Source organism: Cetorhinus maximus, unplaced genomic scaffold (assembly GCF_964194155.1).
Source record: "Cetorhinus maximus unplaced genomic scaffold, sCetMax3.hap1.1 HAP1_SCAFFOLD_1571, whole genome shotgun sequence".
Taxonomy (NCBI): Eukaryota; Metazoa; Chordata; class Chondrichthyes; order Lamniformes; family Cetorhinidae; genus Cetorhinus; species Cetorhinus maximus.
The window spans coordinates 12,781-37,784 of NW_027597511.1; the positions used below are offsets into that span (position 1 = coordinate 12,781).

Genomic DNA, 25,004 nt, shown 5'->3' on the forward strand with positions numbered 1-25,004 from the left:
GAGGGGAGAGACAGGAAGGATGGGAGAAATAACGTGAATGAACAAAACTCAAACCCCACATTTTCTTCTAGCTTAAATCTTCAGAGAGTTTACCTGGTGGAGTTAATGTCAGGTGGTTGCCTTGAGGGGTTAGAGAGTCAGTGTGACGAGTTCGGTGTGACAGGATATCAGGCAGAATTCACATGATAACGAATCATGAGCTGGTTTAGAGAGACAGAAATCAGCCGGGAAGGTTTGGAGCTTGGTGTGTTTATCAGAGAATTCGATCTTCTCCTTGGCACCAGCACCTGTTAAACAAGTCTGACTGCTCCAGAGTTCACCCTGAACACGTTCAGCTGTCCAATTCGAATGCCACACAAGCAGGTTAAACACTCCGCCCGCCCCAGGGAAAAACAAACATTCCCTTTTCTGTGTAACCAACGCTTAATTTTACAGCCAAAGTAATTTTGTAAATACTCACTGAAGTGTAGAATCGTGGCAGCCCATTTTATAATACAACAGTAACCAGGCTTCTTAACACAGTTAATTAATTTGGATTCAAGGTGCTGAGGGCATCACTCACTCCCAGGTAAAGTCTCCACCTCTGGGCTGTGGAGGACAGGAAGCTACCAGGCTCCACATGTGGCCTGTGCCGAGCTCTTATCACAACTTGGCAGCATTGGAAAAACATCATTGGCTGGAGAGGCAGCTGCAACTCAGCCTGGCCTGCCCAAGCAGGTACAGCTGCTGGTGGGTGTGGGTATGTGTGCCGGCACACAGGTAGGTGCAACTGTTTACCCCCTGTTCATTTATCACTTATTTCTAGGACTGCCTGTGGGAGATTGAGGCTGGGAGTCTCCAGGGTGAGGTTTGAATGGGACTGCAAGTGCGTGAGTGAGAGAGCAGAGAGATGATAATGTTGTGACTTGATAAGATAAGTTGTAAGATTTTTAGTTGATTTTAACCCCTCACCTCCACCCCCCCACCCCCAACATTATTAGCATCTCTAGACACCCCCCCCCCCTCTTGAAACCCATCCACCTCACTCTCAGACTTCCAATCCCACCTCACCCCACTCCCTCCACCCACAACTCTCATAATCACCGGCCACCCCTACCCCAGACCCACAGACAAAGTGTTCCTCATTTTATTTCACAAGAGTTGGTCACCCTGATGCGCACAGCGGTGAGTGTGTGCATGTGGGAGTCTGTGAATGTGCAAGTGTGGGTGCGCCTGGGTCTGTACAAGTGTGTGTGAGTGTGTGTGTGAGTGTGTGAGTGTGTGTGAGTGTGTGAGTGTGTGTGAGTGAGTGTTTGAGTGTGTGTGTGTGTGAGTGTGTGAGTATGTGTGAGTGAGTGTTTGAGTGTGTGTGTGTGTGAGTGTGTGAGTATGTGTGAGTGTGTGTGTGTGTATGTGAGAGTGTGTGTGTGTGTGTGTGTGAGTGTATGTGAGAGTGTGTGAGTGTGTGAGTGTGTGTGAGTGAGTGAGTGTGTGTGTGTGTGTGTGTGTGTGTGTGTGAGAGTGAGTGTGTGTGTGTGTGTGAGTGTGTGTGTGAGTGTGTGTGTGAGTGTGTGTGTGTGTGTGAGAGTGTGTGTGTGTGAGAGAGTGTGTGTGTGTGTGTGTGTGTGAGTGTGTGTGTGTGTGTGTGAGAGAGTGTGTGTGTGTGAGTGTGTGTGTGTGAGTGTGTGTGAGTGTGTGTGTGTGTGTGTGTGAGTGTGTGAGAGTGTGTGAGTGTGTGTGAGTGAGTGAGTGTGTGTGAGTGTGTGTGTGAGTGTGCACCGACGAGTGTACTCATGTGCGAGTCTCTTCCTGAAAGGTTAACGCTGTTTCTCTCACTGCAGGTGTTGCCTGACTTGCACTTCCGCCTGCGATCGGCCCCCGAACGTAATTTCACGCTGGGCTGGCCGACTAACACGCACACCGTGCACCGAGAAACCCTCAGCTCTGCTGAGGGGGGCGCGAAGAGGGCAGGTGCTGACAATAGTGTGGGTGTGGGTGGGCACTTCTAGCGAGCTCCCTGAAGGCAGACGGCTGCTGCAGAGCTGCAGACCCGGACAGTAAATAAGAAGAAAAAATGCAGCAAACTGTGTCTAAGACCATAAGACATAGGAGCAGATGTAGGCCATTCAGCCCATCGAGTCTGTTCTGCCATTCAATGAGATCATGGCTGATCTGATAATCCTCAACTCCACTTTCCTGCCTTTTCCCCATAACCCTTGATTCCCTTACTGATTAAAAATCTGTCTATCTCAGCCTTGAATATACTTAATGACCCAGCCTCTACAGCCCTCTGCGGTAAAGAATTCCACAGATTCACTACCCTCTGAGAGAAGAAATTCCTCCTCATCTCTGTCTTAAATGGGAGCCCCCTTACTCTGAGATTATGCCCTCTGGTCCTAGACCCTACCACAAGGAGAAACAACCTCTCAGCATCTACCCTGTCAAGTCCCCCTAAGAATCTTATATGTTTCAATATTCATTCTTCTAAACTCCAATGAGTACAGGCCCAACCTACTCAACCTCCCCTCATAAGAAAATCCCTCCATACCTGGGATCAATGCCAGTATATCTTTCCTTAGATAAGGGGATCAAAACTGTTCACAGTATTCTAGATGTGGTCTAACTAGTGCCTTGTATAGTTTGAGTAAGACTTCCCTATTTTATATTCCATTCCCTTTGAAATAAAGGCCGATATTCCATTTGCCTTCCCTATTACCTGCTGAACTTGTATGTTAGCTTTTTGTGATTCATGCACAAGGATCCTCAAATCCCTCTGTGCTGCAGCTTTCTGCAGTCTTTCTCCATTTAAATAATATTCAGCTCCTCTATTCTTCCTGTCAAAGTGCATAACCTCACATTTTCCCACATTATATTCCATCTGCCAAGTTTTTCCCCACTCACTTAATCTGTCTATATCCCCCTGTAGACTCTTTGTGTCATCCTCACCATTTGCCTTCCCACCTATTTTTGTGTCATCCGCAAACTTGGCGATAGTACATTCATTTCCCTCATCTAAGTCACTAATATATATTGTAAATAATTGTGGCCCCAGCACTGATCCCTGTGGCACTGCACTAGTTACAGGTTGCCATCCTGAAAATGCCTCCCTTATCCCAACTCTCTCTCTTCTATTAGTTAGTCAATCCTCTATCCATGCTGATATACTACCCCCAACACCATGGGCTCTTCTCTTATTAAGTAGCCTTATGTGCGGTACCTTATCAAGCACCTTTTGGAAATCCAAATACATTACATCTACTGGCTCCCCTTTATCTATCCTGCTTGTTACCTGCTCAAAGAATTCTAATAAATTTGTCAAGAATGATTTCCCCTTCATGAAGCCATGCTGACTCTGCTTGATTAGATTATGTATTTCTAAATGCTAAAATTTTCCCAATGACAGATGTCTATGCAGCACCTGACTGCAGAACTCAAAAAACATTGGTCCCCAGATATCATTTTTTATTATATTTCACCCTGGACATTTCATCCCGCCCTTGGGTGAGGTTTAATTAAAAACGGGCATGGACGTTTTGCCCATGCGATGAGTGTGAAATCACACGGGTGATGGTTTAAGATGAAGGTTAATGGTGGAGAAGAGAAGCTGGCTGTTATCTTTGCCTTTCTGGATGGTCTTTGAGTAGAGGGCATGTGTGATGGAGAACAATGCCCAATAAATGCTTTAATAAAACGCTTTAAATATGTTTCAACTCAACAATAACAATTTACATTTATATAGCAACTTTAAGATGGTGCTTCACAGAATTATCAACTAAGATTTGACACCGAGCTACATACCAAAATATTAGATGACCAAAAGCTTGACCAAGGAGGTTGGTTTTGAGTAGGGTCTGAAACAAGGTAGAGGTCACGAGGTTTCGGGAGGAAATCCCAGAGCCCAGGACTCAGGCAGCTGAAGGCACAGCCACACTCGGACTGAAGTCAGTCAACCAACAAGCCAGGCTCGGAGGAGAGCAGAGATCTCGGAGGCTTGGAGGAGATTACAGAGGTAGGGAGGGATGAGCCCAGGGAGCGATTTGAAAACAAGGATGAGAATTTAAAATTTGAGCATCAGGGGCCAGTGTCGGTCACTGAGGTGAATGGGACTTGATTTATGGGTAAATTCTTGGAAAGGGTGGAAGTGCTTACCGATGGCCAGGAATCGAGGGAAGGCACTGGGGTCCGGCTTCTCTTTACTGGCTCTGCAATGTTCTCATCTTCCTCATTATCCTCCTCCTCCTCCTCCTCCATCAGTGAAGGCAGTTTACCATCAGAGGTTACCTAGAAGAAAAGAACATTTCTATAGCCTTTCACATCCTCAGGACATCCCAAAGCACTTCGCAGCCAGTGAGGTCATTTTGTGGTGTAGTCACTGTTGTAATGTAGGAAATGTGGTGCACAACAAGATCCCACAAACAGCAATATGTTAATGATGTTGGTTGAGGGGTTAAATATTGACCAGGAAATTGAGGAGAACTGCCCAGATATTCTTCAAAATAGAGTCAAAGGATCTTAAAGGCCACTTGAGAGGGGAAATGGGGCCTTGGTTTAATGTCTCATCTGAAAGACGGCATCTCCAACAGTGCTGCACTCAGAGCGTCAGCCTGGATTCCGTGCTCCAGGCTATGGGGTGGGATTTGAACCTATGACTTTGAGTCAGCGGTGAGACCACTACCGATGACTGAGAAAACAAACATGACAAAGCATATGACAAGGGGACAGCTGCAAAAAAAGCCTGTTAAACTTTTCATAACCAGTCACACAATCACCTCCTGCCGTAAGCACCTCCTGCAAAGGCCCTTCTGTCTTTATCAGGAATCTCCTTCCACAGTTCAATACAATGGAGAATGGGGGGTCCAAGCGTGTAGGGTTATGCCACTGCTGGATGCTATTTCCTACTTTGCTGTAGCTTCCACTCTTTAACTATCAATAATAAAACTCAAAGCATTGTATTAAAATAAGGGGAATGTAGTGGTAATGTCACTGGGCTAGTAATCCCAGAGGCCCAGGCTAATGCTCTGGGGACACGGGTCCAAATCCCACCTGGTGGAATTTAAACTCAATTAATAAATCTGGAATGAAATGCTAGTCTCAGTAATGGTGACCACCAAACCATTGTTGTAACAAACCCTCTGTTTCCCTAATGCCCTATCTCCCATCCTTACCCAGTCTGGTCTACATGTGACTCCAGACCCACAGCAATGTGGTTGACTCTTAACTGGCCCAGCAAGACATTCGGTTGTCACTGCTGCCTTCTCAAGGGCAATTAGGGATGGGCAATAAATGCTGGGCCCAGCCAGTGACACCCACATCCCGTGAAAGAATTTAAAAAAATAAGGAGTGAGTATAAGACTTTAAATCTTGGACTGAACTATAATTGTGACCACTGGCAATTTACCCCCAAAGTCTAACCTTACTTCATCTCAAAGCTACACCTGGATTTGACTTTAGAGGGGGTGGGGGTGTAAATTGGCGTCGAAATAAAATTTGGGAGGTGTAAAATGGGCTGTGATTGGCTATTCCAAAGAAGAGTCACATCAGACTCGAAACGTTAACTCTGTTTCTCTCTCTCCACAGACGCTGTCAGACCTACTGAGATTTTCCAGCATTTTGTTTTTATTTCCGATTTCCAGCATCTGCGGTATTTAGCTTTTATTATATGTAACGATTGACATTATCACACAAAAATCAGCTGGATGAAATTCCTGTACCTGTCATCCTTCTGTTTCTACACTAATTGTTCGACCGCCTGGAATAGTAACTGTGGAGTAATGGGTTAATTGCTATGTTAATGAGACCATGATGTGATTAATGACGTAAGTGTGACATCAAGAGTCAGGTGACCAAGGGGCTCCAAGAGAATGGTGCAGACCCACCCGTGTCCTGGAAAGCACGTGTTTACCCCAAGGTCTTAAACAGCTTCAAGAAAAACTACACACCAACTATCTCAAGTCGATCATAGGATAAGCAAAATCTCATCAAGCTATGACAAGACATGGTAACAGATCAAAGCATGGTAGACCATGTTAAATCTCATTGAGACAGTAATCCCATGAACGCTGGTTCAAATCTCACCATGGACAGTTTGAGTAGCTGAATTTTTATTAAAATCGGGGATAAAGAGCTCGTATCAAAAAAAGTGACTGTGAATTGTCCTTTTCAACAACCCCTGTCCCATCACCTCTGCCCCAATTTGAATCTCCCTCTCTAGGTACAAGCTGTGTGGAAAACATTTCTCCTCACGTCCTCTTTGCTTCTTTTGCTAATCACCTTAAATCTGTGCCCCTTGCTTTTCAACCTTACCACCAATGAGAACAATTTCTCCCTATGACCCCCTCATGATTGTAAAACACTCTATCAAATCTCTGCTTAATCTTCTCTTTGAGGAAAACAACCTTTCTCAGAAACCCAATTCCTCCAATCCATCCATGGAGCTGAAGTTCCTCGTCCCAGGAACCATTCTCGTGAATCTTTCCTGCGCTCTCTCCAAACACCTTCACATTCATCCTCAAGTGTGGTGCCCAGAACTGGACACAATACTCCAGTTGAGGTTGAACCAGTGTTTTATAAAGTTTCAACATCACCTCCTTGCTTTTGGTCACTCTGGGCTGAATTTCACACTGGGGTGTGAGAGTCCGGTCTGAGCCCGCCTGCAGCTGGCCAGCTCACCCTGCCGCTGTCGGGCTGTTAACTGTCCTGAGGCGAACCTTCCACCCCCAATTCGAGAGGAAATCCCACCTCCGAGAGTAGCTGGCCATCCCAATGACCGGCAGCTCTCTTGTCCCAGCAGTGACACTGGGAACGGGTTAAGGGGGCTGGGATTATCTGTGTGGGGGGAGGGGTGGGGAAATACCAGGAGTTGGAGAATTACCTCACGGGGGGGGGCGTTTCTGATGAGCACAGGTTCCCCAAACAGGAGGTTGAACCCCCACCACCTGCCACTCGCTGACCACCCACCCACCCAACCCATCCTGGCCACAAGGTTCGCCAGGTTTCACTTTGTGAAGGTGAAGCAGAGGGTGGTCCCTCTGCTCCTGCACCCACTTTAGAATTCACAGTATCATTACAGTGCAGAAGGAGGCCATTCGGCCCATCGAGTCTGTACTGGCTGTCTGTAAGAGCGTTCCACCTAGTCCCGCTCCCCTGACTTATCCCCGTAACCTTGCACATTCTCTCTTTTCAGGTAACAATCCAATTCCCTTTTGAATACCTCGATCGAACCTGCCTCCACCACCGTCTCAGGAAGTTTGTTCCAGGCTCCAACCACCCACTGGATGGAAACATTTTTCCTCGTGTCACACACACTCCTTTTGCCAATTATTTGGAATCTTGTATCCTTATATTGTCTATTCTCTGCAAATCATGGCTTAACTCATCTCTCTCTAAGGTGAACAATCCTGGCTTCTCATGTCAAAGATCAGAGAATGGCAGAGTCAAAATGGGGGGAGGGGAGTTTGGAATTGTACCCTGGCGGGATTTTCCACACCCGGTGAAATGGGTGGAATTTTGAACAGCATTTTACAGCCCTGCTCTCGCCAGGACTGGACAGCAGGATTTCAGGTGGGGAATTATTTTACACAGTGGGCTGATAGGGTCTGGAAGCAGTTTCAATAACAATCAAAATATTTGACAAGGAAAAGAATTGCAGAGCTGTGAGGAAAGAACTTTGGGAGAATGGGAGAAATTGGATATCAGAGGGATGACACATTGACAATGGGCCAAATGGTCTGCTAGTCCTATGAAGAAAGCCTTGTGGTTTCATACCCAATATCGCCTGGAGAATGACAGGCAGCAACAGATTGTGAAAGCGTTACCCAACTTCCCCTCCTACCAACCTCCTGCTCACACGCGGACATCTTGTTACAAAGATTATTGTTTGGTGTGTTTTAATTCACCTCACTGGCAGCCAAAGCTCAGCTGGTAGCACTCTCGCCTCTTGAGTCACAAGTTCCCTCTGATAGTGCAACACTCCCTCAGTACTGACCCTCCGACAGTGCAGCACTCCCTCAGTACTGACCCTCCGACAGTGCAGCACTCCCTCAGTACTGACCCACCGACAATGCGGCACTCCCTCAGTACTGACCCTCCGACAGTGCAGCACTCCCTCAGTACTGACCCACCGACAGTGCGGCACTCCCTCAGTACTGACCCTCCGACAGTGCGGCACTCCCTCAGTACTGACCCTCCGACAGTGCGGCACTCCCTCAGTACTGACCCTCCGACAGTGCGGCACTCCCTCAGTACTGACCCACTGACAGTGCGGCACTCCCTCAGTACTGACCCTCCGACAGTGCAGCACTCCCTCAGTACTGACCCACCGACAGTGCGGCACTCCCTCAGTACTGACCCTCCGACAGTGCGGCACTCCCTCAGTACTGACCCTCCGACAGTGCGGCACTCCCTCAGTACTGACTCACTGACAGTGCAGCACTCCCTCAGTACTGACCCTCCGACAGTGCAGCACTCCCTCAGTACTGACCCTCTGACAGTGCGGTACTTCCTTACAGATGCTGCCCTGGACACAGTTATTTGCACATCCCCCCATTCGTTGCCTGTGTTTATGTGGCATCTAATTATCTGCGACCTTATTTACAGAGTTGACTCTGACCTGGCAGAACCTGGTTTTATTGCCATGCTGCCTATTCTGTTTTCAGGATGATGAGGGGGATTTTCTGGATTGTATATTTACAGACACATCCCCTTACCACCATTAATGGTGTTCTCAAAACATTTAAACTCTAATGAGCTCTATGTAACCCTGGGGTACGTTCCTAAAGTGTCCAGTAGATCTGGGGGATGAGGAAGACCAGTTATAGAAGCAGAAGTTGTTAAATCCTGCCCTGCAACTCCAATAACTGTTTGATAAGAACCTCCACTCCTGCTTACTGCTTATTCTGTCACCCGTAACGATATCACAGACTAAAACACCAGAACTGCACATGCACAGCTTTGGCAACAAATGCAGCTTTTCCTCATTTACTGAGGCTGTCTTTTATTTCCAGACTTAGAAAAAACTAAATTCAAATTCTCAAATGCTGTGGTTGGATTCGAATCGATTTTCTCACCGTGACCAGTAACGTAACCAAGCACCCACCATACCTGACGTTCATATTGTCATAGTCGTGAAAAGCTAATTCACACCCGCACCTCAAATTTCATCTTGGAAGACACAAGCCGTTTAACCCAAACATGAAGGTTGCAGGTGAACCTGGTCTAACCTGTGCGGTGAAGGGTGGTTTGGAGCTGGGTTGGGAAGTACCTTAGCGTCTCTGGGCTGGTCAGAGAGTGTGGCGGACGACCGCTCTTCCTGTCCACGGTCCTCAGCGACTGGCTGCTCACAGCCGAGCTCATCTTGCACAAGCTGAGTCAGTGCTTCCTGCATGTTGTTCAACAGTAAATCTCTCCGCTCTGTCAGATTGGCCAACCTCTCGCCTAGAGCTTCCATCGAAAACTCACCCCCCTGTCAAGAGAGTGAAGATTCAATATTCTTTTATTCGGTCGTGGGTTTATTGCCCATCCCTAATAGCCTTTGAGAACTGAGTGGTTTGCTAGGCCATTTCAGAGGGCATTTAAGAGTCAATTTAAGAGTTAATTGCTGTGGGTCTGGAGTCACATGTAGGCCAGATCAGGTAAGGACGGCAGATTTCCTTCCCTAAAGGACATTAGTGAACCAGATGGGTTTTTACAACAATCGACAATGGTTTCGTGGTCATCATCAGACTTTTAATTCCAGATCAACCCCAATTATTTCCCCGCTCCTCCCACAGGAGCTGAACCTTGTTCCTCAGGCATTGGCCTGTTGTCACCAATAGCAGGTTACAACATAGAAAGAGCCCATTCATCCCATCAAGTATGTGCTAGCCCTTATCTAGAGCCATCCAACACTTACAGCAGCTTATGTTTATTAAGTGTCTTTAATGTGATGAAATGTCCCAAATTCTGTAAAGGATGAACACCGAAGGAGGGGAGAAGGTGGGGGGGGAATATTAGTCAGTTTGGTTTTAAGGGGGGTCCTACTGGAGGAGGGAGAGGCAAAGAGGTTTAGGGAGGGAATTCCAGGGTGTAGGATCTAGATAGCGGAAGGTACGACTGTTAGTTTTAGATGTTAGAATCGGGGAGAATGCAGAGACCGTTATTGGGAGAGTCTGGCTTTGGAGGGATGTAATCACACACAAAGTATTTTTAAATTTGAGGGAACTGGGAGTCAAATTAAAAGTGAGGACAGGCTGATGGGTGAACAGGACTGATCCAGATCATCATGTTAGAGTGTTTGTTGTTCATGTGTGAGGGCAGGTGGCGAGTGTTTGATTTGTGTTTGATTACACCTGAATGAAGCACCTTGGCGATGTGTGAATAGGAATGAGTGCAGCATGCGTCCTCTGTCACATACACTCACCTGCTGTAACCTCTCCATTTCTGCATCACACTCCTCTAACTTTTCCAACAGTGACTGGAAGAGACAATGACATGGTTCCAAATTAAAGGAGCTCCCTGTGCCCAACAGGGGCATAAACACAGCGATAAACAGATAAAAAATAATAATTGCTTGATAGTATAGAACTTGGATATTGCTGAAAAGAGACATTTTGTTGTCTTACACTCATCAGGACAAATGCAAGAATGGCAAATTTCAAACATCGCAACAATTTATACTTCAGGAGAAAAGGGTGCTGATTGGTTGGAAGTCGACTCTGATTGGTCAAGGTGTTACCATGGAGAAAGAAACAGGGGACTATAGGCTCAGCTAGCTCCCGGGTAATTCAAAAAAGGCACAAGGTTTGAACATATTCCTTTAGTTTGCAGAGAACGGGTCACGTGTATGAATATATGTCACTTCTAGCAAGTGTAAATGAGCTCATTATAAGTGCAACTGATGATCTTAAATTGGTTGTTAGTGTAGTTATTAGCGCACTGAGGACTGTACAGCAACTGCTGCCCAGTCGCAGAATCACATCTAACGATAGACGTTTGGTCGTGGGCTTTGCAAGTGTGAGCTGGTTGATTCCTACTTTAAATTACTCTGGAAAGGCAAAGTATCTCAAAACTTCGAACAACAGCCATATCACGCGGTTACTATGCCGCGGCTAATGTGAGTGATATTTTCCACTATGTGAGTGATATTTTCCACTAACAGGGTGCTGCCACAACTCCAAATATGATGTTCTGTCTACCACACTGTTGAGCAGTGTAGTGCGTGAATTTCAGTGCTGCTGCGATACCAGGTAAATACCCCCCAGCGATTGGCTGATCGAATGAAAACAGCTGCTTTGGTTGTTCGCAACAGTCAGAGTACAGGCCGCACTCAACCAACTCGCACTCGCAAGACCCAAAACAAGACGTCTACCTGCTGGGATGGTTCAGCAGGTGCTGCCTACCTGCAGAATGACCTTACCTGTAACATGGTGCCCTGCTGCGTTGTCAACTCCTGCAAACGCTTCAGCTCAATGCTCACTCGCTCCACCTTAGCGAAGACCTCAACCGTACAGATCACGTCTTTGGGTAATCCCAGAGATTCCTTACACTCCATCATCACACCAACAAGATCCTTCATCTCCTCTAGATTTTCCACAATTACCTAAACTCAGCAAAGACATTTCTTTACAAACAGAATACACATCACATCTGGGCATTGAGTGATTCTTTTTATTCATTCACGGGATGTGGGCTTCACTGGCTGGGCCAGCATTCATTGCCCATCCCTAGTTGCCCTTGAGAAGGTGGTGGTGAGCTGCCTTCTTGAACCGCTGCAGTTCATGTGGTGTAGGTACACCCACAGTGCTGTTGGGGAGGGAGTTCCAGGATTTTGACCCAGTGACAGTGAAGGAACGGTGATATATTTCCAAGTCAGGATAGTGAGTGACTTGGAGGGGAACTTCCAGGTGGTGGTGTTCCCATCTATCTGCTGCCCTTGTCCTTCTAGGTGGTAGTGGTCGTGGGTTTGGAAGGTACTGCATAAGGAGCCTTGGTGAGTTCCTACAGTGCATCTTGTAGCTGGTACACACTGCTGCTACTGTGTGTTGGTGGTGGAGGGAGTGAATGTTTGTGGATGGGGTGCCAATCAAGCGGGGCTGCTTTGTCCTGGACGGTGTCAAGCTTCTTGAGTGTTGTGGGAGCTGCACTCATCCAGGCAAGTGGAGAATATTCCATCACACTCCTGACTTGTGCCTTGTAGATGGTGGACAGGCTTTGGAGAGTCAGGAGGTGAGTTACTCGTTGCAGGATTCCCAGCCTCTGACCTGCTCTTGTAGCCACTATATTTATGTGGAGGGACTGAAGTGTGTAATATAGTACAGGGCTGGGAGATTAAGAATATTGAGAGGTACAGCAAGGGTAAAATACCTGGGACAAATACCTGCCACCATCACCCAACATAGGGAGAACTAGCCCCACACACACAACTCGAGCAGACACATTCTTGGCTGTAGGAAAGAAATAAGACTGTAAAGGATAGTGGATCAAACGGACCCCGATAGTCAAGGAGAATGTTGGTACCTGGTTGTTTTCCAAATGCATCTGGATGGGCAGGTCACAGAGATCAATGGAGGACAGGATGGCGTTAATCTTCGAAAGTTTATTTTCAAGGAATTTCACTTCAGACTCGATATCACCAACCTCCTACAATAGAAACAGAATTTGCAGAAAGGTTAATATAGAGGGTGCAGTGAGGGGTGCAAGGGTGATGGGGGGAGAGGGAAAGGGGTGGAGTGGTGATGTTGGGGTACACTAGGTACATTGAGGTACAGAGGGTATGTTGGGGTACACTGGGTACGTTGGGGTACAGAGGGTATGTTGGGGTACACTGGGTACGTTGGGGTACGGGGGCATTGGGGTACAGTGGGTATGTTGGGGTACAGGGGTTGTCGGGATACAGTCAGTATGTTGGGGTACAGTGAAGGTTGGGTTAGAGGGCGCATTGGGTTACAGTGGGTGTGTTGGGGTCTGGGTACGTTGGGATACAGGGGGTGTTGAGGTACAGGGGGAGTTTGGGGTACAGTAAAAGTGTTCGGGTACTGTGTGTATGTTGGGGTTCAGGGGTGTTGGGGTACAGGTGAGTCTGCGGTACAGGGGGAGTATCGGGGCACAGTGGGGGGTTCATGGTACACTGGGGTGTTGGGGTAAAGTAGTATATTGGGGTACATGGAAGATGGGTTTACAGTGGGGTGTTGGGGCACAGTGGGAGTGTTGGGGTACAGTGGGGTGTTGGGGTACAGTGGGCGTGTTGGGGCACAGTGGGGGTGTTGGGGCACAGTGGGGGTGTTGGGGCACAGTGGGGGTGTTGGGGCACAGTGGGGGTGTTGGGGCACAGTGGGGGTGTTGGGGCACAGTGGGGTGTTGGGGCACAGTGGGGTGTTGGGGCACAGTGGGGGTGTTGGGGTACAGTGGGGGTGTTGGGGCACAGTGGGGGTGTTGGGGCACAGTGGGGGTGTTGGGGTACAGTGGGGTGTTGGGGTACAGTGGGGTGTTGGGGCACAGTGGGGGTGTTGGGGTACACTGGGGCTGTTGGGGTACAGTGGGGGTGTTGGGGTACAGTGGGGGTGTTGGGGTACAGTGGGGTGTTGGGGTACAGTGGGGTGTTGGGGTACAGTGGGGGTGTTGGGGCACAGTGGGGGTGTTGGGGCACAGTGGGGGTGTTGGGGCACAGTGGGGGTGTTGGGGTACAGTGGGGGTGTTGGGGCACAGTGGGGGTGTTGGGGCACAGTGGGGGTGTTGGGGCACAGTGGGGGTGTTGGGGCACAGTGGGGGTGTTGGGGCACAGTGGGGGTGTTGGGGCACAGTGGGAGTGTTGGGGCACACTGGGTATGCCTGGGTGTTGGGATACAGTGTCAGTGCAGTGCTCTCTCAGTTTGATTATGCTGTGAAGTCTCTGGAGTGAGCGTTTAACCCATGACTCCCTGATTCGATGACGAGGGTGACACCACTGGACCAAGCTGATACCTGGACAGTGACGGCAATGGGGGAGTGTAGTGACCAATGCAGATGCACTGTGGGAGACTGTCTCACCGTTGCAATGTGCTTTATCTCGGTGAGCTTCTGGTCAATGATCTGCTGTAGAGTGGAGACACCATCCTGTAGCTCGCCGAGATTCTGCTTCATCTCGTCAGTTTGGTATATCACTGACAGCTCCTTCAGCCTGGATGCAATGTCTTGGAGGCTGGTTTGTTTCTGTCTGCCACTCTCTGCCATCACCTTTAATCATGAAATAAAAACACAAGGAAAGCAAACAGACACAAATTCACAATTCAGTAGGAGAGACGCAGGTGAACAAAGTCAGGAAAATGCAAACTGGCAACAGGGGATCGATTCTGTGACTGAAAAGCAAGGAACTTATCCCAAACTTATATTGAAACTTGGTTAGGACACTCTTGGGATACTGTGAAGAGTTCTGGCATCCAGAATATAATAAAGAATATCCAGGCACTGGAGAAGGTGCTAGAAGATTCCCAAGGGTGATTTCAGACCAGTCCGGAATGTCCACACAGGCTGGGAATCTTTCTTAGAGAAAAGTGAAGGCCAAGGGGTGTGATGTTGAGCCTTTCACACACGCTTGAGGGGCAGATACGCCTTGAATTAATGTTCCTGAAAGACCTTTCCTCCAAAATTGCAGCACTCCCTCACTGCCCAAAAGCAAACTCGATTACACTTGAAACAGAAAGTCGGTGGGGCTACTGGAGAGAGAGCAGGAGGCTGGGACTTGGTGAATAGCTCTTTCAAACAGCTATCACAGGCACAATGGGCCGAATGGCCTCATACTGTGCTGTATAATTCTACAATGTAGATCTGAAATCCAAGACTAAACAATGTGTTTACAAAGTGAGGTTTGGACCCTGAAATCTTACTCTGAGGAGGTAGTTTTACTGACTGAGTCAGCAACCTAAATCCTCTCTACAATGGAGATTGGCACGTTAGAACTCACCTGAAAGACGAGGAGCTGTTTGCTGAGGGACTTGGCGGAGGTGTAGTCAGTCTTGCTGGAGAGTAGATCTTCTGCACTCTCGCTCCATGATGATGCAGAGTCAGTTATCTGTCTGTACTCCTCCAGAGCCTCAGGAATCTGCCCAACAATACATAAAGATCCATCTGTTTGATTGTTTATCAACAGGGAGCAAGGGAAATGCTGAGGAATTGGACTGCAGCCACCCAGTGTTAGCACCAAATACTCCCAGCAGTGTTAATCTCCCTCCACTCTTAACACTCCCAGGACAGGTAGAGCACAGGGTTAAACTTAGAGCAAAGCTCCCTCTACACTGTCCCCATCAAACACTCCCAGGACAGGTACAGCACGGGGTTAGATACAGAGTAAAGCTCCCTCTACACTGTCCCCATCAAACACTCCCAGGACAGGTACAGCACGGGGTTAGATACAGAGTAAAGCTCCCTCTACACTGTCCCCATCAAACACTCCCAGGACAGGTACAGCACGGGGTTAGATACAGAGTAAAGCTCCCTCTACACTGTCCCCATCAAACACTCCCAGGACAGGTACAGCACGGGGTTAGATACAGAGTAAAGCTCCCTCTACACTGTCCCCATCAAACACTCCCAGGACAGGTACAGCACAGGGTTAGGTACAGAGTAAAGCTCCCTCTACACTGTCCCCATCAAACACTCCCAGGACAGGTACAGCACGGGGTTAGATACAGAGTAAAGCTCCCTCTACACTGTCCCCATCAAACACTCCCAGGACAGGTACAGCACGGGGTTAGATACAGAGTAAAGCTCCCTCTACACTGTCCCCATCAAACACTCCCAGGACAGGTACAGCACGGGGTTAGATACAGAGTAAAGCTTCCTCTACACTGTCCCCATCAAACACTCCCAGGACAGGTACAGCACGGGGTTAGATACAGAGTAAAGCTCCCTCTACACTGTCCCCATCAAACACTCCCAGGACAGGTACAGCACGGGGTTAGATACAGAGTAAAGCTTCCTCTACACTGTCCCCATCAAACACTCCCAGGGCAGGTACAGCACGGGGTTAGATTATCGAAAAGATAGGCAGGTTGGCAGAGGGGGTGGGGATGCTTTGTTAGTAAGACAGGAAATTAAATCGATAGCAAGAAACAACGTAGGGTCAGATGATGTAGAATCTGTGTGGGTAGAGTTGAGGAACCGCAAAGGTAAAAAAACCATAATGGGAGTTATGTACAGGCCTCCGAACAGTAGTCAGGATGTGGGGCACAAGATACACCAGGAGATAGAAAAGGCGCGTAAGAAAGGCAAGGTTACAGTGATCATGGGGGATTTCAATATGCAGGTAGACTGGGAAAATCAGGTTGGTAGTGGATCCCAAGAAAAGGAATTTCTGGAATGTCTACAAGATGGCTTTTTGGAGCAGCTTGTGGTGAAGCCCACTAGGGAACAGGCAATTCTAGATTTAGTGATGTGTAATGAGGCAGATTTGATAAGGGAGCTTAAGGTGAAGGAACCCTTAGGAGGAAGTGACCATAATATGATAGAATTTACCCTGCAATTTGAGAGGAAGAATCTGGAATCAGATGTAATGGTATTACAGTTGAATAAAGGCAACTACAGAGGCATGAGGGAGGAGCTGGTCAGAATTGACTGGGAAATGAGCCTAGCAGGAAAGACAGTGGAACAGCAATGACAGGAGTTTCTGGGAGTAATTTGGGAGATACAGCAAAAATTCATCCCTAGGAAGAAGAAGCATACTAAAGGGAGGACGAGGCAACCATGGCTGACAAGGGAAGTCAGGGACAGCATAAAAGCTAAAGAGAAAGCATACAATGCGGCAAAGAGCAGTGGGAAACCAGTGGATTGGGAAGCCTACAAAGACCAACAGAGGACAGCTAAAAAAGAAATAAGGAGGGGGAAGATTAAATATGAGGGTAAACTAGCCAGTAATATAGAAGAAGATTGCAAGAGTTTTTTTAGATATATAAAGGGTAAGAGAGTCGGAGAGCAGAGGTGAGTATGGTGGCCATTACCAAGGAGAAGGTGCTAGGAAAACTGAAAAGTCTGAAGGTGGATAAATCGCCTGGACCAGATGGATTACACCCCAGAGTTCTGAAGAAGATAGCTGAAGAGATAGTGGAGGCGTTAGTGGTGATCTTTCAGGAATCACTGGAGTCAGGGAAGGTCCCAGAGGACTGGAAAATCACTAATGTAACCCCCCCTGTTTAAGAAGGGAGTGAGGCAAAAGACAGAAAATTACAGGCCGATTAGCCTGACCTCGGTCGTTGGTAAGATTTTAGAGTCCATTATTAAGGATGAGATTTCAGAATACTTGGAAGTGCATGGTAAAATAGGGCAAAGTCAGCATGGTTTCATCAAGGGGAGGTCATACCTGACAAATCTGTTAGAATTCTTTGAGGAGGTAACGAGTAGGTTAGACAAAGGAGAGTCAATGGATGTTATCTACTTGGACTTCCAGAAGGCCTTTGACAAGGTGCCGCACAGGAGGCTGCTCAGTAAGATAAGAGCCCATGGTGTTAGAGGCAAGGTACTAGCACGGATAGAAGATTGGCTGTCGGGCAGGAGGCAGAGAGTGGGAATAAGGGGGTCCTTCTCAGGATGGTGGCCGGTGACTAGTGGAGTTCCGCAGGGGTCAGTGTTGGGACCACAACTTTTCACTTCATACATTAATGATCTAGATGAAGGAACTGAGGGCATCCTGGCTAAGTTTGCAGATGATACAAAGATAGGTGGAGGGACAGGTAGTATTGAGGAGGCAGGGAGGGAGGCTGCAGAAGGATTTGGACAGGTTAGGAGAATGGGCAAAGAAGTGGCAGATGGAATACAATGTGGGGAAGTGTGAGGTCATGCACTTTGGTAGGAAGAATAGAGGCATAGACTATTTTCTAAATGGGGAGAGAATTCAGAAATCTGGAGTGCAAAGGGACTTGGGAGTCCTAGTCCAGGATTCTCTTAAGGTTAACTTGTAGGTTGAGTTGGTAGTTAGGAAGGCAAATGCAATGTTGGCATTTATTTCGAGAGGACTAGAATATAAAAGCAGGGGTGTGCTGCTGAGGCTTTATAAGGCTCTGGTCAGACCACATTTAGAATATTGTGAGCAATTTTGGGCCCCGTATCTCAGGAAGGATGTGCTGGCCCTGGAGAGGGTCCAGAGGAGGTTCACGAGAACGATCCCAGGAATGAAAGGCTTAACATATGAGGAACGTTTGAGGACTCTGGGTCTATACTCGATGGAGTTTAGAAGGATGAGGGGGGATCTTATTGAAACTTACAGAATACTGAAAGGCTTGGATAGAGTAGATGTGGGGAAGAGGTTTCCATTAGTAGGAGAGACTAGGACCCGAGGGCACAGCCTCAGAGTAAAGGGAAGACCTTTTAGAACAGAGATGAGGAGAAACTTCTTTAGCCAGAGAGTGGTGAATCTATGGAATTCATTGCCACAGAAGGCTGTGGAGGCCAGGTCATTGAGTGTATTTAAGACGGAGATAGGTAGGTTCTTGATTGGAAAGGGGATCAAAGGTTACGGGGAGAAGGCGGGAGAATGGGGTTGAGAAACTTATCAGCCATGATTGAATGGCGGAGCAGACTCAATGGGCCGAATGGCCTAATTTCTGCTCCTATGTCTTATGGTCTTAGATACAGAGTAAAGCTCCCTCTACACTGTCCCCACCAAACACTCCCAGGACAGGTACAGCACGGGGTTAGATACAGAGTAAAGCTCCCTCTACACTGTCCCCATCAAACACTCCCAGGACAGGTACAGCACGGGGTTAGATACAGAGTAAAGCTCCCTCTACATTGTCCCCATCAAACCCTCCCAGGACAGGTACAGCACGGGGTTAGATACAGTGTAAAGCTCCTTCTACACTTTCCCCATCAAACACTCCCAGGACAGGTACAGCACGGGGTTAGATACAGAGTAAAGCTCCCTCTACACTGTCCCCATCAAACACTCCCAGGACAGGTACAGCATGGGGTTAGATACAGAGTAAAGCTCCCTCTACACTGTCCCCATCAAACACTCCCAGGACAGGTACAGCACAGGGTTAGATACAGAGTAAAGCTCCCTCTACACTGTCCCCATCAAACACTCCCAGGACAGGTACAGCACGGGGTTAGATACAGAGTAAAGCTCCCTCTACACTGTCCCCATCAAACACTCCCAGGACAGGTACAGCACGGGGTTAGATACAGAGTAAAGCTCCCTCTACACTGTCCTCATCAAACACTCCCAGGACAGGTACAGCACGGGGTTAGATACAGAGTAAAGCTCCCTCTACTCTGTCCCCATCAAACACTCCCAGGACAGGTAGAGCTTGCATTAAGGAGACAATAGTCCATAGTAAGAAAGAGGCCATGATGCAGAGTGTGAGGGGTGTTGCCGATGGGCTGTGACCTTGTTGAGTGAGGCGGTTCTGTGCTCTGCCATGCGGGATACGTGTTGGTGCTGCTGGAATGGTTCCAGTAGACTCTCCATCAGTTCCTGAGCCTGCTCGGGATCTTGCTCTGCCAGTTCCTGTACCTCTGCATCGAGCTGCGAAAGGACCGAGTACCACTCATCGATCCCACTCCAGATCCTCTGGGAAAAGAGAAGCAGGAAGAGGGATTAAACCCAGAACACCAAGAGCGTTACGTAGACATAACCAATGATTTGCACCTTTATACCATGTCAGCTCCAAAAAAACTTTCTGTGCTCTCACATCTGAAAGATGCAGAATTAGCGAGGGGGCAGAAACACTCCCAGAATAACTTTGCTCTTCGAGCACATCATCAACAATTCCTGGAAGGACATCGACATTGAAACAAACAAACTGACCTGTGATCAACAAATAGAACATTGCTGCCCTCTAGTGCCACATTGTGGCATGTTCCAGGATTGGAGGGTTGTCCAGGAGAGGAGGGGGACCCATACCCCAGTGAGAGTCAGCACCTTCAGGAGAGGAGGGGGACCTGTACCCCATTGAGAGTCAGCACCTTCAGGAGAGGAGGGGGACCTGTACCCCAGTGAGAGTCAGCACCTTCAGGAGAGGAGGGGGACCTGTACCCCAGTGAGAGTCAGCACCTTCAGGAGAGGAGGGGACCTGTACCCCAGTGAGAGTCAGCACCTTCAGGAGAGGAGGGGGACCTGTACCCCAGTGAGAGTCAGCACTTTCAGGAGAGGAGGGGACCCTGTACCCCAGTGAGAGTCAACACCTTCAGGAGAGGAGGGGGACCTGTACCCCAGTGAGAGTCAGCACCTTCAGGAGAGGAGGGGGACCTGTACCCCAGTGAGAGTCAGCACCTTCAGGAGAGGAGGGGACCCTGTACCCCAGTGAGAGTCAGCACCTTCAGGAGAGGAGGGGACCTATACCCCAGTGAGAGTCAGCACCTTCAGGAGAGGAGGGGGACCTGTACCCCAGTGAGATTCAGCACCTTCAGGAGAGGAGGGGACCTGTACCCCAGTGAGAGTCAGCACCTTCAGGAGAGGAGGGGGCCCCTACCCCAGTGAGAGTCAGCACCTTCAGGAGAGGAGGGGACCTGTACCCCAGTGAGAGTCAGCACCTTCAGGAGAGGAGGGAGATCTGTACCCCAGTGAGAGTCAGCACCTTCAGGAGAGGAGGGGACCTGTACCCCAGTGAGAGTCAGCACCTTCAGGAGAGGAGGGGGACCTGCACTCTGATGGGGTGGGTTTGTGTTTCAGGTATATGCTGTTCAGACCTTTTGCTGTGCCTTTGCCTCACTGTGGGATTTGCTGCTTTGCTGCAGCATCCTCTCAACACTCTGGAGTCCACTCCTTATGGCTGCGATCCTGAGGCTCAGCTCCTGGCTCTGGGTGTTCTGGGAATCCAGTGCTTGTAGCTGGTGAGGGAAATGCAGAAATATTTGAGGTTTAGCTATGTTTTGTCCGGCCTTGCTCAACGCTCCCTCACCTCGTCTGACGCCTCTCACCGACACTCGACTCTGCGGTTTGCAGGATTCTCAGGCACAGCTGGGCCAATCGTCACTAACACAAAAACCAAAAGGCAGCAAATGCTGCAAATCTCAACATGAACAGAAAAGGCAGGAACCACTCAGCAGGTCAGGCAGCATCCCTGGAGAAAGAGACAGAATTAACCTTTCAGATCAATGACCTGTCCTCTAGTTCTGAAGCATTAACTCTGTTTCTCTCTCCACAGATGCTGCCTGACTTGCTGTGTATTTCTAGCATCTTCTGTTGTTACTGTGGCCAATTGTCACATCAGCCACTGACTGTGGGGATGCGGGGGGGAAGCGGCCACATCAGGGCCCAGGCCTGACCACATCGTTATGCAATCTGACATGGGAGGGATCACTGGCCCGGGATCTAGCGCAAAGTTACCCAGTTGGATTTCGACAACGGCTAAACTAGTGCTGACCAGGTCACCACATTTACCATATTTACCACATGTTACAAAAAATGCACTAATAATAAAACAAACCTTTTGAAAACAGGTTTGAGGTTTTAAACCGTCAGCAATCAAGATCGATACACTCACTTCCAGAGCCAGAACAGCTCTAAAGGAGTTAGCAATCTACCCTGTCCGGCTACATCGACTCTCGATGGCTGCTGACAATCAGTTCACTGAAATGTTCTATTTTTCACAGTGAGGTCCAATTGATTTTAAAAAAGAAACAAATTTCTTCAAGGGTAAACTGTCTCTATTCTTTGAGAATGGATTTTTCGAAGGCCCAGGGGTGGGAAAGAATCAACAAGTCTCTCTGTGTATTGGCTTCTGTGCCCTGACTCATGGTCTGTCACCTGCTGTTTGCGAACACAATGTCTAGACATTGAATAGGCCTTTGGCTCACTTTTTTTATTCACTCCTGGGACGTGAGTGTCGCTGGTTAGGTCAGCATTTATTGCCCATCCCTAATTGCCCTTGTTCAGAGGGCAGTTAAGAGTCAACCACATTGCTGTGGGTCTGGAGTCACATGTAGGCCAGACCGGGTAAGGACAGCAGATTTCCTTCCCTAAAGGGCATTGGTGAACCAGATGGGTTTTTACAACAATCGACAATGGTTTCATCTGCTGTGGTGGGATTTGAACCCAGGTATTTTTGTTTTTGTTTGGGCAGGTAAGCTGACTGATTTCTTCCCCCTCCCTAGCCTGGGGAGCTGAGGCTAACTGCAGAACCACATTTAGTGCCCCATTTAGTATCAGACCTCACCCTTCATAATCAGAATGGCTCAGCATTGCACAGCGCAGAATTTACAGGGAATCTCAGACATACAAACCATTTAACTTGGGCAATGGTAAAATGTAAGCCACGGATCAGTGCTGCCACTTGTCTGGATGAGTGCAGTTCCTTCAACACTCGAGAAGCTCGACACCATCCAGGACAAAGCAGCCCGAAAACCACATCCACCACCTTGAATATTTACTCCCACTCCCTCCACCACCGACGCACAGTAGCAGCAGTGTGTGTACCATCTATAAGATGCACTGCAGGAATTCACCAAGGCTCCTTAGACAACAGCTTCCAAACCCACAGCCACTACCATCTAGAAGGACAAGGGCAGCAGATACATGGGAACACCACCACCTGGAAGTTCCCCTCCAAGCCACTCACCATCCTGACTTGGAAATATATCGCCGTTCCTTCACTGTCACTGGGTCAAAATCCTGGAACTCCCTCCCTAACAGCACTGTGGGTGTACCTACACCACATGGACTGCAGTGGCTCAAGAAGGCAGCTCACCACCACCTTCTCAAGGGGCAATTAGGGATGGGCAATAAATACTGGCCCAGCCAGCGACACCCACATCCCTTGTTTCCCAGTTAAAAGGTTTGAACACATAATCAGTAAACCAGATAATCCAGCCATTTATTTCATTGCTCTTTATGGGATCTTGCTGTGCATAAATTGGCTGTCACATTTCGCTACATGAAAACAGTGACTACATTTTTAAAAGTATTTCATTTCCTGTGAAAAGCTTTGGGATGTCCTGGAGAGACACAAATTCTTTCATGAAAGCCTCACCTTTGCCTCCATATCTCCCAGCGCTCTGCTGGTCTCCTGGATCCGAGTGTTGATTTCTGCGGGAATGCTGGTGTACCGCTCCGGGTACCTGCTCCGCAGTCCCTTGCTGATCTCCGCCATCGCTTGGCGCTGAGCATTCAGCGTGTCTCGGAGTTGCTGCAGGCGACACAGTGGAAGTGAACTTGTGCATCTGCCTGTGACCCAGGACTGTGACCCTAGGCAGGAGCTTTTACGAAACCAACAACCAGAAAACCACAACCACAGAGTCATAACGCACAAGGAGGTCATTCGGCCCATTGTGCCTGGGACAGCTCTTTGAAAGAGCTGTCCAATTAGTCACTTTTTCCTGCTGTATCCCATAGCCTTGCAAACTTTTACTTTACAAATATTTATCTCATTTTCTTTTCAAAGTTACTATTGAACTGTGAGGTGATACATTTGGCAGCAGGGATTGATAGAGGTAATATAGACTAAATGGCTTAGTTCAAGAGAGTTTGTAAGGACAGAGAGACCTGGGAGTCCCATGGTTATCAATCTTTGAAGGTAGCAGGTCAGATTGAGAGAGCGATTCGCGGAGCAGAAGGGATCTGCGGCTTCATCAATACAGGCACTGATTAACTAAACAAAGAATTTGTGCTGAACCTTTATAAAGCTCTGGTTAGACCCCAACTAGAGTATTGTGCCCTGTCCTGGTCACTACGCTTTAGGAAGGATGTGAGGGTCCTTGAGAGGGTGCGGAGGAGATTTACCAGCATTGTTCCAGGGATGGGGGATTTTAGTTACAAGGTTAGGCTGGAGAGGCTGGGGTTGTTCTTTTGGAGAAAAAGACATTGAGGGGGGATTTGATAGAGGGGTACAGGGGGGTTTGATAGAGGGGTACAGGGGGGTTTGATAGAGGGGTACAGGGGGTTTGATAGAGGGGTACGGGGGGGTTTGATAGAGGGGTACAGGGGGTTTGATAGAGGGGTACAGGGGGATTTGATAGAGGGGTACAGGGGGATTTGATAGAGGGGTACAGGGGGGTTTGATAGAGGGGTACAGGGGGGTTTGATAGAGGGGTACAGGGGGGGTTTGATAGAGGGGTACAGGGGGTTTGATAGAGGGGTACAGGGGGTTTGATAGAGGGGTACAGGGGGGATTTGATAGTGGGGTACAGGGGGGTTTGATAGAGGGGTACAGGGGGTTTGATAGAGGGGTACAGGGGGGATTTGATAGAGGGGTACAGGGGGGTTTGATAGAGGGGTACAGGGGGGTTTGATAGAGGGGTACGGGGGGATTTGATAGAGGGGTACAGGGGGGGGTTGATAGAGGGGTACGGGGGGGTTTGATAGAGGGGTACAGGGGGTTTGATAGAGGGGTACAGGGGGTTTGATAGAGGGGTACAGGGGGTTTGATAGAGGGGTACAGGGGGGTTTGATAGAGGGGTACAGGGGGGTTTGATAGAGGGGTACAGGGGGGTTTGATAGAGGGGTACAGGGGGGATTTGATAGAGGGGTACAGGGGGGGTTTGATAGAGGGGTACAGGGGGGGATTTGATAGAGGGGTACAGGGGGTTTGATAGAGAGGTACAGGGGGGTTTGATAGAGGGGTACAGGGGGGATTTGATAGAGGGGTACAGGGGGTTTGATAGAGGGGTACAGGGGGATTTGATAGAGGGGTACAGGGGGGTTTGATAGAGGGGTACAGGGGGGTTTGATAGAGGGGTACAGGGGGGTTGATAGAGGGGTACAGGGGGGGATTTGATAGAGGGGTACAGGGGGATTTGATAGAGGGGTACAGGGGGATTTGATAGAGGGGTACAGGGGGGTTTGATAGAGGGGTACAGGGGGGTTTGATAGAGGGGTACAGGGGGGTTTGATAGAGGGGTACAGGGGGGTTGATAGAGGGGTACAGGGAGGTTTGGTACAGGGGGGTTTGATAGAGGGGTACAGGGGGGTTTGATAGAGGGGTACAGGGGGGGTTTGATTGAGGGGTACAATGGGGGTTTGATAGAGGGGTACAGGGGGGGTTTGATTGAGGGGTACAGGGGGGATTTGATAGAGGGGTACAGGGGGGATTTGATAGAGGGGTACGGGGGGGGTAGACAAGGAAAAAAAACGATGGTACAATGAC

At 48.6% G+C, this 25,004-nt stretch overlaps 1 protein-coding gene across 1 annotated transcript in view; it reads right to left on the reverse strand.

Moving 5' to 3' along the window:
- LOC144676407 (nesprin-2-like) overlaps positions 1 to 25,004 on the reverse strand; it is a gene marked incomplete at both ends in the record, with an annotated part of 72,492 nt that overhangs the window by 12,239 nt on the left and 35,249 nt on the right. Inside the window, 10 exons of the mRNA XM_078536827.1 lie at positions 4,129 to 4,260; positions 9,239 to 9,439; positions 10,370 to 10,429; positions 11,372 to 11,554; positions 12,472 to 12,594; positions 13,981 to 14,166; positions 14,894 to 15,031; positions 19,310 to 19,492; positions 20,611 to 20,751; positions 22,893 to 23,048. Of these exons, the coding sequence (XP_078392953.1) occupies positions 4,129 to 4,260; positions 9,239 to 9,439; positions 10,370 to 10,429; positions 11,372 to 11,554; positions 12,472 to 12,594; positions 13,981 to 14,166; positions 14,894 to 15,031; positions 19,310 to 19,492; positions 20,611 to 20,751; positions 22,893 to 23,048 (1,503 nt within the window). The remainder of the gene's footprint in view (positions 1 to 4,128; positions 4,261 to 9,238; positions 9,440 to 10,369; positions 10,430 to 11,371; positions 11,555 to 12,471; positions 12,595 to 13,980; positions 14,167 to 14,893; positions 15,032 to 19,309; positions 19,493 to 20,610; positions 20,752 to 22,892; positions 23,049 to 25,004) is intronic.